This window comes from Akebia trifoliata, chromosome 5, assembly GCF_017979445.1.
Source record: "Akebia trifoliata isolate Shusen 1 chromosome 5, ASM1797944v1, whole genome shotgun sequence".
NCBI lineage: Eukaryota > Viridiplantae > Streptophyta > Magnoliopsida > Ranunculales > Lardizabalaceae > Akebia > Akebia trifoliata.
In genome coordinates, this window is record NC_141379.1 from 16,473,321 (window position 1) to 16,493,238 (window position 19,918).

Below are 19,918 nucleotides of genomic sequence, written 5' to 3' on the forward strand. Positions count from 1 at the left end.
AATCGAATACTCTAGGTTCCCAAACTTTTCATGTTAGAGAGTCGATTGAGTGTGTCTACTCTTCATCTTATTCAAGAGGTTGAAAGATGAACATGGATTCAACATTATTTCTAGTTAATAGACCGAAATGTTAGTAGAAGCGTGGGACCAGCATTCATTCCTATTGATTTCACGCAACGTTCACGTGAAATATACACGAAAGAAAAGTGTCAATCAGTCATTCCTTCGCCTAAAACACTAAAAAAGGGAAAATGGTTTTGTTTGGACGAATCAAGACATCAATTTATTTATTTGTTTTTCTCTCTCCAGAGTAAAGAAAGAGAATTTTATTTTCTGTCTGTCCTAAATCCTAATCCTATCTTCTCTCTAGAGTCTAGAGATTAATGAGTCAACATTTTTATCGGAAGGGAAGAGAAGAAAATTAATAGATCAAAGATCTGAGTTTCCCCAAACAGGCAACAACAGCGTTATGAAATCGAGGGCTTCATTTGGTCTCTTTACTGCTCTCATGTTAATCATTATATTGGTCACTACAAGGCTCCAATATGAACACATTAAGGTTTCTAATTCTATCTACAAATGCAAAAACTAGATCTCATTTTTCCTTTTTTGACATTAATTGTTCAATTCATTCATACCTCTTCTTCTTCTTCTTCAGATGGAGAGTCGGTGGTACCCATTTACTTCAACAACCACAGATGATGATCATCATCTTAGATCTTCATCCTTGAATTCTTTACCACAGGACATTGTCGATTTGGAACTCAGATCTCTCTGGCACCACATCTCTAGCTTTCAACAAGTAACCCCCAAACAATTATTAATTTCATGGAATTGTTATCTTTGCGTTGTTCATGATTCATGAATCTTTATCTATCTAACTGATTTGTTGTTACTCTGCAATTGTTATATATTTAGATGATTGTGAATTGTCCAAAATCAATTAAAGCTGCCTTGAAAAAGGTGAATTTCTCTAGTGTCAGGCGACCATAAGCACGTGCCTGGACCCATTTTTGTTGGACCTTTTGATTTATTGTATTAGGAGAAATTTCCCAATCTCGGATCTGAGAGGTACTGAATGTGGAGCTCATTATGTGACACTGAAGGATTTATTTATAAATATAACTACTTAACCTAGGCAACTGAAGCATGACAGATCAATTGGATTTCTCGTTATATACTTCTCAAGAATCATTAATGGCAATACTGTTGTTTGAAGATACACTTTGCATATTATATGATAATTTTTTTTCTTCCTTTGGCAGAGTAGCAGTGTGGAGTGCAGTGCTCTCTTGGCAGTTCCTGTTGGCCTTAAGCAAAAGAAAAATGTGGACGACTTAGTCAACAAGGTAAATGCGTATCCAACACATTCTTTGACATTATTAGTTCAAATATGAATATATTGAATTTAGAGTTATTGTGTCATTAGAATTTCAGGGCTCACTGATTTTAAATCTCCTTTTTCTAGTTCAGTTTCTCTCCTCCATAAATTGCTCCATTTTACTTTTTCACTATGATGGGAACGTGGATGCGTGGAATGATCTTGAGTGGAGTAACAAGGCAATACACATACTTGCTCCTAACCAAACAAAATGGTAACAATATATGACGCACATATTGACTTGTTTTCCCTTCCTAGAACTGTTTAGTTGCAAGATCGTCAAGCATTTTTGAGTCCTTCTCAAGAATGCAATGTAACAGACATGGATTGTTGTTCTTGGACTGAAAACCCTCTTTCAGATATACAATACTGTTTTGTTGTGTAAGCCTTCATTTGTAGATCAAACGGTTCAACAACCTTTTTTTTTTTTTTTAAATCAGAGAAAGACCATATAAAGATTATCATATAAGTTTAATCAATGTATGCTACATGATTAACTATAAATATTACTGCTGATAGATTCTGTGTTATTCTTCCAAGATTTGAATGTCATTGTGTTCTATGATACATTTGATAATAGATATTCCGTTTGGTATCTCACAAGGTTCATGTTTATGGCTATAGGTGGTTCGCAAAACGCTTTTTACACCCGGATGTTGTATCTATTTACGATTACATCTTTTTGTGGGATGAAGATTTAGGAGTGGAAAATTTTCACCCTGGAAGGTGTGTTCTCGTACCATAGTTATGAACTTTGGATCTGTTTACATAGTCACTTTGTAGTTAGAGATGTTATGGATGAAGCATGTTGGGAAACTTCCATGGAGTTGGAGTGTGCAACTGTAGGGACTAGTCCCATCCTAAAAGGGATGTGGGATAGCTTGTGTTGTCGAAAAAGGAAAAAAAGCTCTTCAAATTTTTATTTCATATTTGGAAGTTCAGTATATATTTTTTCTATACCTTGACTACTAGTTCGAGACCTTTAACTTGTTTCGTTGTTTCTATAGGCACACATATTTTCATTTAGAGGGGTTGGGAATCAACTCCCAAGGCACAACCTTTTTTGGTTGGGATTTCGAGAATAGCATCAATCCATCCAATAAAACACAAAAACATAGATTTTGAAATTCAAAAAGTCAAGACATGTTCGGCACTCTGGTGAGGGAGAGGCACGTAGACTGATACGTCATTGGTCTTCATTAAATCGCCATGTGGTGTCCTTGCTGGGCCAAGCTGCTGAGAATTTAAAGCAAATTCCTTTGTGCAATTGGTGCAGTCAGCAGCCACGTCACTTCTAGAGTGTGGCGTACGATTCAAAGAGAAAATCAAGTGAGTTTTGATTGCAATTTTCTAAGCCGAGTTTTAAGTCATATCCTGGGTCAAGGCTTTTTTCCTTCTTTTTTACATTCCTCGCTTTCGGAGTGGTCACCTCAACCATTTCCTCTTTAATAAAAAAATTCATTAATAAAAAAGGTTAAATATCATATAAATTAGTTAAATAATTTCTTGTTGAGTTTGAGGTGTAGTGAGGCTCTCTCTCACTAGACATTTCCTTGTTTACAAGCTTTTTCTTCCCATTTATGTATGTTCTTTTTTAACTGATATAAAGATTCTTGTTGAAACTAGGCACACAAGTGTCAAAAAGAAACTAGGCACACAAGTGAATAATGAGTTTCAGGAGACTGAGTAAGATGGGGAATTAAGGAACAATTCATGTTTGCGAGGTTCACCATTTCCTCTTTGCTTAAAACCACTCTTCAGATAGTATGGTGACGCTGGATAGTAAGGAACAGAAGGCCAAAAGTGAAAAATAAAGTTCTTGGTGGGACTAAATTAAAGGAATGATCCTTAAAGTTTTGGACTAGTTGCTGAAATGTGGTTAACTCTACTCAATTTACAATGTAAATCGAATATTGTGGATTAATTCTCCTTAGGACGCCCCAGTATTGGGGGCATTTATTCATGCACTGTCACTCTTAACTTTTGCTTTATTCCCATCTTCGAAGGAAGGATTTACCGAAGGAAAAAAATAAAAAAACGGACTAGTAGAAAGAAAGACTGAAATAGAAGATGAGGGGATATACGTCTATGGGAGAAATCAAAAACCTTCTTTTAGTGAAGTTGTGTTTGAACTTTGAAGCATTCCAAGTAAGTGGCAATGCCACCCAAACGGAGAACAATCAGCCTCTTAGGAATATTAAAATGATGCTCTCGAGGAATAGATGTTTGGAGCACATATACTCTTCAAAGAGTGTGTTTCCCTTGTCAAGAGTTCTGAATAGATCCCCATCTCTACCAATAGCAAAGATATTCTGTTTTAGAAAGAAGATTTTCGTTTTGAGTTCTTTTTATGATATTTTGGTTGGCTTCTTTGGGAGAGAGAACCAGTTTAGTCAATTTGGGATAAACTGGTTCTTTTTAGTGTAGAGGCTTTTACTTAGACATTTCCTTAATAAATCTTAACCTTGGCCTCCTTATCAATTGAAAGGTGCCAATCATGAATCTATATATGATGGGCAAGGAGCAGATGTAAAATGTCAACCATCTATTTATTCTTGGCAAAATTGCCAAGGAGACATGGGCTCTTTCTTTCTTGGTTTGGTATAGTTGAGCATTGCAACATTGCCAAGAAAATGGAGTGAGTACTACTAAATATCAAGGACCAACCCCCAACATTTCAACTTCGTGGGATGTCTCATCACATTTAGCACTCTTGGATGATATTCTTGGGATCACTTTCAACCACATGGAGCCACTGTGTGCTGAGAGCATGGGAATTCATATGCATTTCTTCCAGACCTCCATTTTTAATCTGTCATTTTTTTTCTGTTCAGGTTCTTGCAGATAATGATTTCTGAAGGTTTAGAGATTGCACAACCGGCTTTGGATCCTGATCTATCTGAAGTACACCATCGAATTACCATGCGGAATAAAACAGGAAAGGTCCACAGGTAATAAAGCATAGCTTTTTACATTTATTTTACTTCTTTTACAGATTTTCAGTCTTCCAAGTCTAATTGATACATTATTATTTGTTTCAAATCTAATTGATACCTTATTATTTGATACTTAGACGAGTCTATGCTTTCCGAGGAAGTCTGAATTGCTCAGATGAAAGTACAGGACCTCCATGCACAGGGTAATGCATTCAACTTTTGATTGCACTTATTCAAGTCTTTCAAAGCTCAAAGTTCTAATTGATAGAGTCTATTATATTCACAATCCATATAAGTCTAGTTCGCGAATTCTCTAGTTTTAGAAAGTCCTCTCTCTCATTCTTCATTTTGAAGAAAGAACTCTAAATACATTGAGCTCATTAGAGGTAAAATGCATTGAGACATTGTAATATACCTACATTTATAGATTCTAGGTCTGTTCTACTTTAGGAAGAGTGGGGGAAAGGTTAATTAGGTGAAGAAGAAGATAGATTAGAAGATATAAATATTCCTTGGTATCACACTAAATCCAATAATTGGAGAATTTCTCAAAGAGAAGTTCTAAAGTTCTTTCCATAAAAAATGAGAGAAATCAATTACAATAGCCACCTATATAGGCTCTCTCTCATTTTAGACACTAACCCCAATCCTAAAATGACTTAAACTTTGACATTTTTCATCCCGGGATACAAATCCCTCAAATTGATACCCTACCAATTTTTTTGGTCATAGCTTTTCCAAAACACATCAAATTTGCTAAATCTGGTGCTCGTTGGAAAGGTAACTAAATAACCTTTCAAATAACATGAAAATCAACATAATAAGAAAAGTTTCGATCACTTGAAAATAAAGCCTAAATTAAAGTGATGTAAATAGTACTTAGATTCAAATCAGACTCCTAAAATAACCGAAAAAGGCTCACTCAAAACTAGAATGTAATTAATCTAATTAATATAAAGCCATCACCAACCAACATAAAAATGATAAAATATTTAAATCTGAGCCCCAACTAAGTGTAAACCCAAACAATTACAAAATTTTCATTGGAGCCTGTGACTATTGGCTTGATTTGTGTCCCGCATTATTCTCTTTTGATTGAAAACAAACTCATCTTGAGTTTTTGAAGTACTCAAGGATGAACATGGCCATCTACAATTCTTCTTTGTAGGAGAATACTTGCTTTCGTGTTGTGATGTTGCGTTGTGCCATGACCTCAAATCACATTCTTGTTGAGCTTGGTTGCACAATTTTCTTGAAAGACAACCATAACTAGGGATAAAGACTTCCATCCAAGGTATTAGAAATCAACACATTTAGATTATTTCAGTCAAAATATTTCAATTTTGAGAGCTACCAAAACAAAATGTAATAAACAACACCAATTTGTATTTATTTTGGTTGAAATCACTCTTCATTTCGAGGGGCCTCTTATTCCCAAACATTTCCTCCTACATCCAAATGTTGGTTAATCAAGAATACACAATAAAACACTTAGAATTGTTGATTTACCTCTAGTGATGGCTTAGAACCAATCCATTATCTAATGGATTTTTCCATTCTAATACTATATACAAGAGTTATCAATATTTATCAAATCTATTCCTACATAATTTTACACTATTTGATCAAATTACAAAGACATTATTGAGAAAGTTATGACTAAAGAAACGTTTTACTTATGTAACATGAAAAAGATTTCCCATTCTTTAGCCATAAAGATGTGTGGCCATGAAAGAGGGATTTAATACAAGACAATTGACCGAGTGGTTGAATTACGAAAAATCTTATTTCTTCCATATTTGGGAACTTAGCTCCATGGAACAATGTGCTACTACATAAACATGGAAGAATTAGGCTTTTACTTTTCAAAGAAACTGTGGTGGGAATATGCGAAGGGACTAGATAAAATACTTTTAATTGAAGTTGTTCTGTCTCCCAAGGAAAGGAAAAAGTTCTAGTTGATCGATCCCAAACACCAATAGGAAATTCAAAATAAGTAACTAGAAAATTAAAAAAACAAACAACCTAATTTTAAAGCACAATTTTCCAAAATCCCTTCTTTCTCATTCCTAATTGTAATTAATTAACATTTCCTTAGATTAATATATAAAATGGATAAAAGCTCAAAGAAAAACCACCCAAAAATTACTTCCAAATCGGCCAATACATCAAGGAAAGTAATTGTATCAAGTATATTGAAGATAAGTGATTACTAGTCCTTCTCTCACCATAAAGCCTTGAACTATCCCTAACATCTTTTGCTTTCTTAATAAGCATACGTTGCACTTGTATCATTGGGATGAAGAACGGAAGGGGAGAGAAGCTTATCGACAAAAGCCCATATGATGTTTTGGAAAAAAAACTTTTAAAGCTCCATTTATAAGAATCAGAAAAGGTCACCATGACAATATGAGATTGAACCACATCCTCCTTCAATGATACAAAAGAAATTCCTAATCAATGTTATCATAAGTCCCCATGGTGTTTTGAAAAAAAAGAAGCTTTTAAAGCTCCATTTATAAGAATCAGAAAAAGGTGAACAAATTAGAAAATAAATTCCCAATCAGTGTTATCATTAGCTTTTCAATATCCAATCTGCTAACAATTTCTATATTTGACCTTCGAATACAAGAGTCAATGCAATGCAACTTGAAAAGGCCCAATGATTAAGTAGGCGGCCTCTTTAAATTTATTGGAGAAAGTCACCTCCACGATGTTGTATGAAAGAGAACATGATGCATCATATTATGATACATGAGATACATTGTATCATATCAATGTATTAGTGTTGGAGAATAATATATGTAACAATATCAATTAGGATATTCTACATTAGGAAGTTCTAATGAATTAGAATATTTATGTTAGGCTAGTTTCCTTATCTTGGTTGATGTAATCCCTATAAATATCGTATCATGGTTCATGTAATATTCATCCAAGTATTATCAATAAAATCAGATTTCTACATTGTAGAAATTACAAATAAGGCTAATAAGTTTATATATGGTTAAAGTCTGGATCTTGGGGCATGTTTTCTCAATAATAATCAAGATGTCCTGTTGGAGAGACTAAAATGTCTGGCCAATATGTTCAAGATGAAATAAAATTTTGAACCATGGATCTATGGCTGTGATACCTAAATAGGACCCAATTGTGTGTGAATAAGAACATTTTGAAATGTTCAAGATCATGGGTCTATAGTCCTTTACTTCTTCTAGCAATTTTTTATCAGGAATAAGAGTGGTAAAGGTCTCATTTTATTAATTGTAGAAAAGGTAAAGGGGGGGGGGGACTATTCTACACATCCCTCTCATGGAGTTCTAGAAAACTTTCTGAACATCTTCTTTAAGGATATCCCAACACTCCATGTAAAACGCCATTGTGAACTATCTAGACTCTAAATTATTCACCGCTTAGAGACTTGATAACACCTACCTCCTCAAAGTCCCTTTTATGAGAAGCTACCTTTCTTCTTTGATAGAAGTGTAATCCAAACCATCATAACACAGGGGTTTCGATGAATTATTTGTTGAATGAAGTTATTTGTAAGGAGCAAGGGCATCCGGCTTAATTATGGTCTTTCTCCTGACAAATGATTCCGAATATATTGGCATATGCATGGAAATATTCAATATTATTATCTCCCACACTAAGCAACTTAGTACGAGACTTTTGCTTCCAATTTATCTCTTATTTCTACACCATCAACACTTAATTCTTTCTAAAAATCTCCCACTGAGTTCCTCACCAATGCTAGGTACACACTTTTCCTCCGCCTTATCAACATCTTGGAGTTCTTAAAGGATTTTTTTTATATAAATTTTCCATCATATTGCTAAGTCCTTGTTCCATATCATATGTTCCCATTCAAGGCCTTAAGCTTAGAGCACAAAGCACAACCATCCCCATCACTAGGGAGAAACTCCATCCATTACTCAGCTGTTGAGTTTGTAAAACATGGATTCTCTACCGTATCTCAAAGTTGAAAGGCCTTACCCTTTCAGGTCTTAGCACTTATTCCATTTTAGTATGATTTGGGGGATCTTGACTCATTCAGTAAGTAGAGATTCCAATTGGAAGAAGTGAAAAATCCATCCAACTTGGATTGACCATGTGGTTGGCAATCTTGAATAGACTCCCTACAGTCGAGTTCCTTAGATTGAGGGGCCTGCATCTTGTTGACTTTTGTCACTTGTGTAAGCTGAGTAGGGAGTCTGTGGATCGTTTTCTTATTCATTGCGAGTTGGCGACTGCTCTTTGGTCCCATTTCCTTTCATGGTTTAAAATAGTTTGGTGCCAACATCGATTGGTTCTTTCTCTTTTATCATGTTGGAGTCCATCAAGTTTTTCAGGTAGGAGAAGGATTCTGTGGAAAATCGTTCCCTTTACTATTTGTTGGGGCCTTTGGAAAGAAAGGAATGGGAAAATCTTTGAAGGGAAGGAAAATTCGTCCTAAGATCCAATTTCAAGTGTTCTTAGCTTGATTTTTTTTATTTTGTGTAAACGGTTTAGGGAGTTTAGAGGGTTGTTTTTTGGCTTCTGTTCTTTTTGGAGGACACCTTGTTCTCCTTTCAATAAAATTTTCATTCATAAAAAAAAACAAGAAAAGAATAGGATATTCTTGTTAGTCTACCAAAGCAGTTCCATCCAGTGGGAAATTCACCAACTCCAAAGGAATTAACAAGATTTGAAGATTCTCGTCATACATGACATGATGTTATTTTCATCTTTATTTTCCTTGAAAGAGAACAATCATTCCCAATAAACCATGGGTAGTTCTACATTTGGGGAACCTCTTTCAAATGTTCCCAAAAATTGTTTACATCTAGGTAGTCATTACGCCCATATGGCCATAAGCTGACACAAGATCCTACTGAAACTACCTCAGACATCTTTTAAGGACTAGAGACAGTGAAATATGTAATCCAGCTCTCCTCTTTTCCTCTTCTTCCCTTCTGCCACTGTATTTCACTTTGTCATGTGATATTCTGTCAAAATGTACTGCATTTTTGTTAAACTAAGTGAGAGATAACTTAACTTTTCCACTTTATTTGTTAAATCAGTTCAGCAAAATGTAAGGATTTTTGGGAAATTACATATCCATGAATAAAACCATTATTTTGTATACATTTGATAGCATAAAGACTACTATTTTGTTTTCCCTTTCTTTCCTTTTAAACAACACATTCATCCGCTCTGTTTGGCTGGGTGCTGACTTGTTGATAAGTGCAACTTTGATCCCCAGATCCAATAATATCTTAAAGATTCAGTCTAAAAATCTTCACAAAGCTTTTGTGGGTGATTTTGACTCTAGAAGTCAGTTGCTATTGTTTGGAATGCCTATCCAACAACAAGTAGATCTTCCAGAGGCTTAGTCGGAATGGCTCGGGTTAACACAGGAGCGGACCTGTTGTGGCCACCTCTATTTTTGTTCTTAGGCTTGCTATTTTGGCTATATCTGTATAATTTTTATATGGTGGCTTGCTTTTCTAGCAAAGGTAGGATTGAAAAACTTCTATGTTGCACAGATGGGTGGAAGGGATGGCACCTGTATTTTCACGAGCGGCCTGGCATTGTGTGTGGCACCTCATCCAGGTATGAAATTCAGATCTTCTGTTTGATATACTAGAAACTATTTATGGTAATCTAGTGAATTTCCTTTCAGATCCCAAATTTTCATTACTTGATTTATGGCCAGATGATTTACTTCCCGCTTATATTCTTTGGTGGCTTTAACACTATGAGTTGAATCTCGTGTTAGTCCTAATTAAAACAAGAACTAACTCACTCTTCATCGATTAAATGCTAGTCAATGGTTCTAGAATGGAGAATGACATTGTGTGAGTACATTTGGTAGTTGATACTTAATGATTACTTGACCAAGTGGTAGGATTGCATGGCTTGATGTAGCTGCCATAGCTGAGGCCAAGGTGCTGAACTAGTATGTCAATGGTTTTAGAATGGAGAATTACAGTATGTCAGTACATTTAATACTTAAAGATTACTTGACCAAGTGTTAGGATAGCTTGATGTATATGCATTACTGGTGGCCAAGGTGCCAAACTAGTATTTAACTGGAGCATCAGTAAAAAGTTGAATTAATTCAGGGAATATTCACAACAAAACTGGCAATTTGCAAAGTTAAGGGAATTTTTGCAAAAACAAAAAAGACACATGTTGGTAATTTTCAAGAAACAGTACAAGAAGCATGCAAATGCACTAACAAATCACTATATTGCAATTAACAACCATTTGGAAGGGGATTATGTAGGTGCATGTACAAAAATTGCAAAGTATAAATGTGAAATGGAGAGAATTACTTTTGGGGAGAATAAATGATGCAATATGGGTAAGCACTGTGAAATGTGCCCCCCACCTTTGTAGATTGGTCCTTTAAAAGGTTTTGTACATGAGTCACTTGTTCGCAGGAAGAAAGGAGCAATTGTATGGTATCTATCTTTCTGGGGAAATGTTCTAGAAAGGGAGATCAAGTTCACTTGAACTGGGCTTCTATTAGAATGCATGTTTGAAAAAATTTAATGGGTTTTCCTCTGAAGGTCTGTTATGATTCTTTGGCTACTTTTGAAGTGGAAGGGTCTCCAGTGGAGTCTATTAATAAGAAGATAATATTTATCAAAAAAAAAAAAAAATAATAAGAAGATAATTGCTCTTCTATATGGATAGTGGTTTTGGACAGGATCCTAACCATGGGCCATCCAAATTATGTTTTAAGTTGATGATTCAAATGTATGTGTAATGTGTAAAGATCAAGAGGAGGGTGTCACCTACTCATTTATTCGTTGCTGGATTGGATATTTTTGTGGTTTCTTTTTTATACTTGTTCGGCATAATATGTGTTCTTTCTTAAGATAACGTGGACATCCTTATGTCTTGGCTGAGTGGTACGTTTGGTATCAGAGGTATATTATATTCCATAGTTATGACATATGCTCTAATGTTGGGAATTGGGAAAGAATTAAATAGACAAAAAGGATCTCTGAGGATTGTAGGTCTTTTCTGGAATATGCAAATATGTTGAGTGGCTCTTGATATATTGGGCATATTCCTTGAAAGAGTTTAGGATGCTAAGTAAGATATTTTTTTATTTTGGGGTGAAACCCAAGAGCCCTTGTTATGTACAGGCTTGCCAATTGAATTCTGACTGGCAATTTTTTTCCCCTCTTTTCCCTTGTTTCTTTTCTTTGTCGCTTGGGAATGGTTTTCCTTTTCATCATAATGTTCGTTATTTTGTTGAAATTCTTTTTTATCAATAAACGAACCATTGGAGTAAAAAAGGCAATATCCATAGCGTATACATAGAGACTTAGGTGTTCAAATTAATGAAACTAATTGTCCAAATCATGCCACTTACATCTATAAAATACTAAAACAATGTAATCTCATGGACATATTGTCCTCGTCGTCTCTTCCTTGGCTAAGAGCCTAAAAAAATTGATGTGGACTGTTAGGTCATTATGCCATCACATACAAAAGCATGCGATAGCACGGTCAAAATTTTGTCCGTTGGACAAAAAATATTCCTTTTTTAAATCCAACTTCTATAAATACCCCATCCCTCCATACTTACACCACTCTAACCTACTTCTACTCTCTACATAAGTCACGTTTACTTTGAACAAATCTTAGTTCTAACTACATTTTGTAGTTCTATATTTTCTACTTCATTTTAGTTCCTTTATGACTACTACATTTGGATGATGACGGCAACACAAACAACAATGAAGATGTCGGTGATGGTGGAGACGTGCCACGATGGGTTAGGGATCCATATATAGAGTACATGGTTTATTCACATTTCCAGTACCAATGAACAAATGGCTTGCAACTTGTAATTTTCTAAGAAAGCAAGATTGAATTTTGAATTTGTAAATTGTATTAAAATTTATCTTAGATGATTCATATATATATTTGTACGTATGTTCTTAAATCACATTTAAATTAATAAAAAAAATTTACACAAAATTCCGTGTTTATGCATTCTTACATACCTGCTAAACATGCGAATATAATAAATGTTAATTAGATTGAAAATAAAAGACCACAAAAATACACCTATTAAAAAAAAAAAAAAGATCACAAAAATCTTTTTTTTTTCTAGAGTTACTGTAATATTTGCAAAATTTTCCTAATTTTTTTCCACTAAAAAAATGTAATCTTTTCCTTCTATGCGACCACATATACTATTGTGTGATTTTCATATGCAAACAACACCATATTTGCATTTTGACAACATTGGTAGTAGGTCTATGACATTATAGAGCTGTATCACTTTTAGTGGTAGACATATAATGAAATAGTCTTATGCATCGGGAACAATTTTTCTGAACTACAGAAAAAACCTTTGACAGTGGATTGAACTTCCCCCCATCAAATTAACAATATCAGAAATGGTCCATCAATTTCTGAACCTTCACCTAAAAAATAAGCCTAGGAGTTTGTGACATGGCAGGATTTGGTTTCATTAACGCGCATGGCCCGTATTTCATGGGTTCGTTCTCTTCTTTGAGACATGGGTGTTGAGCTTCATTTACCGATGCAGATGTATTGTTACAATCAAACAGCAATTTTCATTGCCAGTAATCCGGTCATTCACGAGCGTACAAAGCATATTGAAGTGGATTGTCACTTTGTTCAGGATCTACTTATGCACAAACAGATTGTCACACCGTATGTGAAATCTGATGATCAGCTTGCTGACATCTTGACTAAATCCTTATCCCGAAGACCTTTTTCTTATTTATATTCCAAGCTGAGCATCTTTGATAGGTATGCTCCAGTTTGAGGGGGAATGTTAGAGTGCTTTGTACGACAGTCCTAATAGGACTGTTATAGTGTGGGCGACAACCCTATTAGGTTTAGTTGAGACATGGGTTTATGTTTTAAGTGGGGTCCTCACCCCACATACATTTATTTTATGTTTTATAATAAATCATGAGGAGGCCGAACCCTAGTTACTCAAGCTATGTAAACTCTCTCTCTCCCATCATCTTCTTCTTTTTTCCTTCTTCATCTTCCATATCTTGACCTAGTTTCTCACTCTCCCAAATTTAAACTCCTTAACAATGGACTGCCATGATGAACACAAAAGTGTATTTGCTGGTTCCAGTTGACTTACAAAACTCTTGATTCTCTAATCTTGTTATTTATTTTTATTTTTTGATGCTTTTTTTGTTGAAACATTTAAAATGCTACAGATTCATCGAAGTGATTGTTTTCATTAACTTTGAGGGTAGTTATGCCTTCCATTCTGTGCAGAACGATCTCATTCATGGATGGGGTCTGGACATGAAGCTGGGATATTGTGCTCAGGTGAGATAATTTTCCCTTAGGCTTGATCAGAAAAATGAAACAAGTTAACGTTACTCTTAGTTCCATTGTTGAATTTCAGTCACTTTTATCAGACAGTTTTTTCCCCAAAACTACTAAAGGCCAAGATCAAGGGGGTCATATAATCAATTTCAAAAGATGAGGAGGTATCTCAAATATTTAGAAAAGCTTGAGGTGCATGCCATTAGTGTGAAAGCAAAAGAGAACACGTGTTATTAGGAGTGAGGAAGTAACTGCCACGCTCCTTAATAGGAGTTTGTTGCTATAGCATTCCTCATTACTTAATGGTCTGTCCATTTAAGTAGGTGTCTAAATATTAAGGTGTATGTAGTTAATGTGAGCATTTTTATTTTGATGTATCTTGGATCTGTTTTTACCTATTTGGCTCTTAGATACGCGTGTTAATATGTAGAAAACTCTACCAATTTTTGTTTCCACAGTCATATGGTTGTTCATTGGTGTTCGATATTTTATGTTGGTTTTATCATTTTCTACAGTTTCAATAAAAATTTTCTCACTATTCTCATCTTTTCCACATTATTTCCATCTTTTTCATGTAAATTTTCGCTTGGTTGAACTATTCCCATTTCCAGGATGATTGAAATAATCACCAAAATCCGAAATTTAATACCTTGCTTGTAAAATACACTTTGATGTTGAATATGGAGTACTAGACATCCATAGTGATGGTATCCGTTATAGGCATTATCAAGAGCATGATTCAGATTGAGGATATTCGTATAAATATCCATAATTATTTAATCGATTTTATTTGGTTAATGCATGTCATAAGATCCCAACAATAGTACACTCTTCCCATATCCCAATGTATAGGCCTCAATTGTATACTCAAATTTATACGGATATTGAATAAACGAATCAAAATAAGATTTCACTAAATCTTGTAATGTAGAGGAAGTGCACGACTTAGACCGTAGGATGATTGTATGGAAATTTGAACTAGTTATGAAATTCTTCTGAAACTCCAAAAATAGGAAATTAACTGGGTAAACAAAGACCCTGGAATTTTTAAATGTGTGCTATTGTGAGCAAGCACCATTTAAACGAGAATGCAAGGGAATGGGAAACTTGACAATGGTCGAAGAAACCTTTTGAAGAGTTTGGAGATTCATCTCAAAGAATTCATTCACAATTCAAGGGAATGAAAGACTTCCAAAAATCCATTGCTTTACCATTTCATTTAGTCTGGTTGAGGTTGGAAGAGATGACTTTGGATGAATCATGAGATGCCTTTGATGTTGAACCTATGTTCGGGTCAATGTTGAAACAACCCTCAGGTTAACTCCACATAAACCCTAAAAAATCGTAAATTAGATTTAGCCAAGTTAATTACACCATTCATTTATTGTTTACTTCATCCAACAAAGATGCTATCAAACTGAAGCAATCCAGCATAAGAGTCCAACAAGAAAACAAATTGTAACTGAACAATAGGTATTAGATGTCGAACCTAAGGTTCTGCGCAATGTACAACCACCTGTTTGCAATAGAAGTTTGCTGATTTTCTTTAAAAAGAGCATTAAGTTTATTTTCATTTTCCAGAAAACCTTTCTGAGGTTTTGTTTTTGAAAAGAGTTAAAGCATGCAACTAGGGTGTAAGTGTCTAGTTTTCAGCAGGTTGTGCTGTGTGGCAGTTAAATGCCGATACGCCTTAGCACTTAACAACAGTGGTCTAAACATTGAAACATTTCTTTCATTCATTTGCAATCGGTTGTGAAATTGAAGATTATGTACTGGAAATTAAGAGTTGATTACCATCTTAAAAAAACTTTGTATCATTGCACTCAATGATCTAAGGCTTGTAATTGCAGGGTGACCGAACCGAGAAGGTTGGGGTGATTGATAGTGAGTACATTATTCACCAGGGAATACCATCCTTGGGAGGACCATCTGCAAATAAGGTCTGCATGTATAACATATTACCTTTATTTATTTATTTTTTAATTTTGCAAACATTTTCCACTTGAAATCCCTTTTCTTTTTCCTGTTATGTTTAGCTTTATTTGTGAAGCTATGATCTCCATTCAGTTGAAGGTGTTAGCCTGATAACTTGTTGGGTAGAATAGTTAAATTGTTTACATCTCTGGATAGTTAGGATCCTGTTAATTTCAACCTCTATGACTTTGGTAGTTGGTACTTGATGGAAAAAATTACGTATTGTCCCATAGTGGTACTCTTCAGATGCTTCCATATCCTTTGAAACTTTTTTTTATTATAAATATTATTGTTGTTGTAGTCCCCTTTTTTACTTAATAATTAAGATTTTTTTATTAGATTAAACAAAAGGAAACTATGAGATTAAGGGATAGAACAATAAATATACACAAGGTTTCCGTGTAATCATCCTTAGATCTTCATTGTTATCTTCCCTAGTAAAATAAGAGAATTTTAGACCCACTCTCTAGTTAATTCCCGGATATGCTCCAATAAACTCCCGAATATCCATGGCCCATTCGTTCCTTCTTCACCTGATAAAGGTGTTTTCCATATCCCCTCCACTTCCAATGGACTCAATAACTACTCTTAAAAATATGATCTGAAAGATCTAACTTTTACCTTGTTTCAATTCTTCTAAACAATGGGACCAGAATAAACTTAGGACCCCGATTTTCAAGAGAGCTTCTTTAAACGTCTAGTTTAGTACAACCTTGTTCAATCATTTTTCAAGTAGGCTATGGCATGATCTTGTCCGGTCTGTTCTTAATAATGCAACCCAATTGATTGATGTAGCCCACAAACTTCTTGTGACAAAAGTCTTTTAACGCAAGTTGCACTAAAGCTTTCAAACCAACTTGTAGACTTCCACTACCAACCGAGAAATCATCGTCAAAGCCTTATCCAAACATTTGGGGTCGGCATTGAATCTTGTTCCTCCATTTAATTATATCGAAAGCCATGTATTTTATTTATTCAATTGTCTTGGTATCTGCTCTTACTACCTTAATTCACATACTTTTTCAGCTTTCTCTAGCTCTTTTAGAAACTTCATCTTGTACATTCCTTTCAAGTCAGGGCTGTTTTCGGTTAGCATTGGTCATGAGTCATGACCTATTCATCTTAATCAAATTTCCTTTAATTAATCACCTGCTACTCTTACATTTTCATGGATACAATCTTTTCTAATTTTATCTTTCTAATCTTTCCACTATCCCATCCTAAAAGTTTCTCCATTTTCTTTCCCTCAAAGTGCCCAAAACAATGCATAAGGGAGGCTTTTCTAAAGCACATTCCCCTTTTAATAAAAAGGACAAAGAGTGCTAACCCAAAAACTTCCACCTTTTTAATTTTGAAACACCAATCTATACGAAATTTAACAAGATTGCTCCACACTTCTGGGTTAAATTTACAAAGAGTTCATTTACATTCTCCCTACATTCTTTACACATAAAACACCTATTTGGGAAAGCCATATTCCTATTGGGAAGATAGGTAGCTGTGAATATCTTGCCCAGAGCAGCAATCCACTCAAAGGCTCTCACCCTAGAAGGAAGTACAAAACCCCATACTTTCTGTAGAATACGTTTTTCTTAAAACTCCAAAAGAATGTTGTGATAAGATTTCACTGAAAACACTTCTTCGAATCTCCTTCCCTAGTAGTCTCTTTGAAGGTTTCAATATTGGCAGTGTGGTTTGATATTCTCCCCGAGAGGATATAGTCAACTTTATTTTTGATGGTTGGCCAGTCAGGGAATTGGGAGCTTCTTCTTGGACAATGAAAGAGATTTTCAAATCATATTTAAACCCCAAGGGACTGTGAATTCCAATAAAACCAAAATTTTCTCTTCTTCAAGTATGGGTGCTTTGAGATATTCTCATATTATTAGAAAAATCTTGAATTTGGCCTCTTCAATGAACATCTTGTTCTTGCTTCTTTTGAAGTTGGCAGTGATATGATAGATGACCTTGCTAAACAGGTGATTTGGATATATATATATACATATTCATCTATATATGGTAGCATTCTTTTGACAAAATCCTACACAATATTCTAGTAAAAGTTGTCTTGTATGGTTAAAAAGTTTCGGAATGGACTGATTGTTTTGTGAGGATGATCTCTATAGTCAGTAGATCATCCTCACAAAAAATCAGCCAATTCTGAAACGTCTAACCCCATGAAAAGTGGTTACAAACTAATGGTAAAAATTGATGGTTCACGATTCTTCATCTTATAAACTAGGGTTAGAAATTTCAGAATTGGCTGATTTTTTGAGAGGATGATTTTCTCACCATAGAAATCATCCTCACAAAAAATCAGTCCATTCTGAAATTTTTAGCCCATGTAAGACAAATGCTTTGTCCAGAATGTTGTCTAGGATTTTGTCAAAAGAACACCACCCATATATATATATATATATATATATATATATATATATATATATATTTTGTAGTAGATTTCTCAATGTAATCTTTGTTTTTCTTACCTTTCATTGATTATTTCTCCTCTTCATATCTTCTTGCTCTCTATTAATAAAGAACAGTCATTAACAGTCAAAAAAAAAATGAAAGAAGCAATGTTACCCTTCCAAAAATTGTGTTAAAATATTTGATGATGATGATAGTAATATATATCAATAATAATGTTTGGAAGGAGAACTCGTATACCTAGCAATCCAATGATGAGTCTTTAATGTGCCTTCATATCTATCATAGAATCTAGGAGGCAGTTTTGCATCCTTCCACCCTTGTGCAAGTAAGGTAGTTTGTTAGAATGCTCTCCATTGATCCTGCACTTGATACGTTTATGGATACTCTGTTGACACTTTCAACTATTGTTCAATAATTGTAAATATGGTTGTGTTTCTACAGGCACAAAGCGACAGATCTCTTGATTTAAGAACCCATGTAAGAGCGATAAGTGTCTTTAATTATGAAACTGTTTACAGGTTGTAGGTGGGTTCATGAACTTGTCTCTTTTACTTGTTGTGTATTACAATTTTGAGTTACAGATCAGAAGGCAGTCAACAGCAGAGCTTGAAGTATTCAGGCAGCGATGGGACCAAGCTGTAAGGGAGGATGAGGACTGGATTGAGCCTTTCGAGCACTTAGAAGGAGGTTCTACCTGAAAAAGAGTTGCTGCTGCAAGATATCTATATTCCACGGGAAGTTATTTGTTTATTCTTTTTGCAATACCTTGCCTTGCCTGAGAGTTGATAACCATTCCACGACAAATCTTCACCCCAATTTCCATCGCAGCCCTGGAAAATTGGAATTATTCCACTCAACATCTCCTATATCAATACAAAGAGCAAAGCCGATGGCATAAATCAAGTACCAATAGTAACGTCAGTTAAAAGAACTAGTTAGGTTAGCCATGAAGGAAGAACCACCCCACTCCTTTTTTCTTCCAACTCTTTTTACAATATCACCAAAAGTTGGCGATATAGTCTTCCTTATTTCCTTTTTCAGCAGTGGGATGCTCGGGAATGATGAGAATCAAGAAAGATGGATATATCGATGATAATTTTGTAGTTCAACTGTTTGGAACATCATTTTCATATCAAATATAGTTATCATATTAAGTTGGAAATAAAACAGTTTAAGAATTATTTAATAAAGGATATGTCCTTAATGTTATACGAATATCTTTAATAAAGAAGACTGCTATGTGTTAATTTCTTCACTCTTTTTTTTACATCATCTTCTTTTGGCAATAAGTTCACTCTTCGCACAAAAGATCCACTTTGAAGTTGACTTATTCGCTCGGACAATCATCGGAATGTTGTACGAGATACCATAAGGGCCCAATAATCTATCTCAATGGCACCAGCTATACTTTCTCAAGAATGGTTTAATGATCTGTGTTTCTTAGGGTTGGACCGTGTTTGGATGATATGTTTCTTTCGTGCTCTTTAGTTTTATTTGTTTTACATTGGTTATGTTCATAACTTCATACCCCTTGTCTATCTTGCTTTGTTAAGGTTTATTTATCTATTTTATTTTGCGGATTATTTTCCAGGTTTTGCTTTCATCGTTTAAATTTCAGTTTTATTTTTATTTTGGTGGGGTGGTTTACTACCTGATTTGATTTGTGGTTGCTGTTACTGCTATTCTACTTCCAAGTATTAATCTTATTTGTAGTATTAAAAGCTTTGATGATTATGATTGATACTTCAAATTCATGGTTCTTGACCTTATGACCTTTGTGATTTTGATGATAAAGTTTACACTAGTTCAACTCGGGAAAACTTAGGTCAAGCTCACCCTCACGAATCCAAATTCTATCAATTGACAA

At 34.7% G+C, this 19,918-nt stretch overlaps 1 protein-coding gene across 5 annotated transcripts; it reads left to right on the forward strand.

Moving 5' to 3' along the window:
* The first annotated feature begins 221 nt into the window (after window positions 1–221).
* On the forward strand, window positions 222–19,478 carry LOC147401562 (uncharacterized). Of its 5 annotated transcripts, none has more exons than XR_015178550.1 (12): window positions 223–559; window positions 659–802; window positions 1,266–1,349; window positions 1,474–1,595; window positions 2,006–2,107; window positions 4,216–4,332; window positions 4,455–4,520; window positions 9,846–9,912; window positions 13,572–13,647; window positions 15,498–15,587; window positions 18,493–18,528; window positions 18,633–18,645. XR_015178550.1 is itself a non-coding variant. In XM_086442879.1 (12 exons), the coding sequence occupies exons 1-12, from the start codon at window positions 470–472 to the stop codon at window positions 18,747–18,749; spliced, it is 1,089 nt and encodes a 362-aa protein (XP_086299005.1). In that variant the 5' UTR covers window positions 229–469; the 3' UTR covers window positions 18,750–19,478. The 5 variants fall into 5 exon arrangements, 4 of the variants coding, with proteins under 4 accessions (XP_086299008.1, XP_086299006.1, XP_086299007.1 ...); XM_086442879.1 differs by having other exon boundaries at window positions 229–559; window positions 13,594–13,647; window positions 18,633–19,478; XM_086442880.1 differs by lacking the exon at window positions 13,572–13,647 and having other exon boundaries at window positions 225–559; window positions 18,633–19,478.
* Window positions 19,479–19,918: the final 440 nt, after the last annotated feature.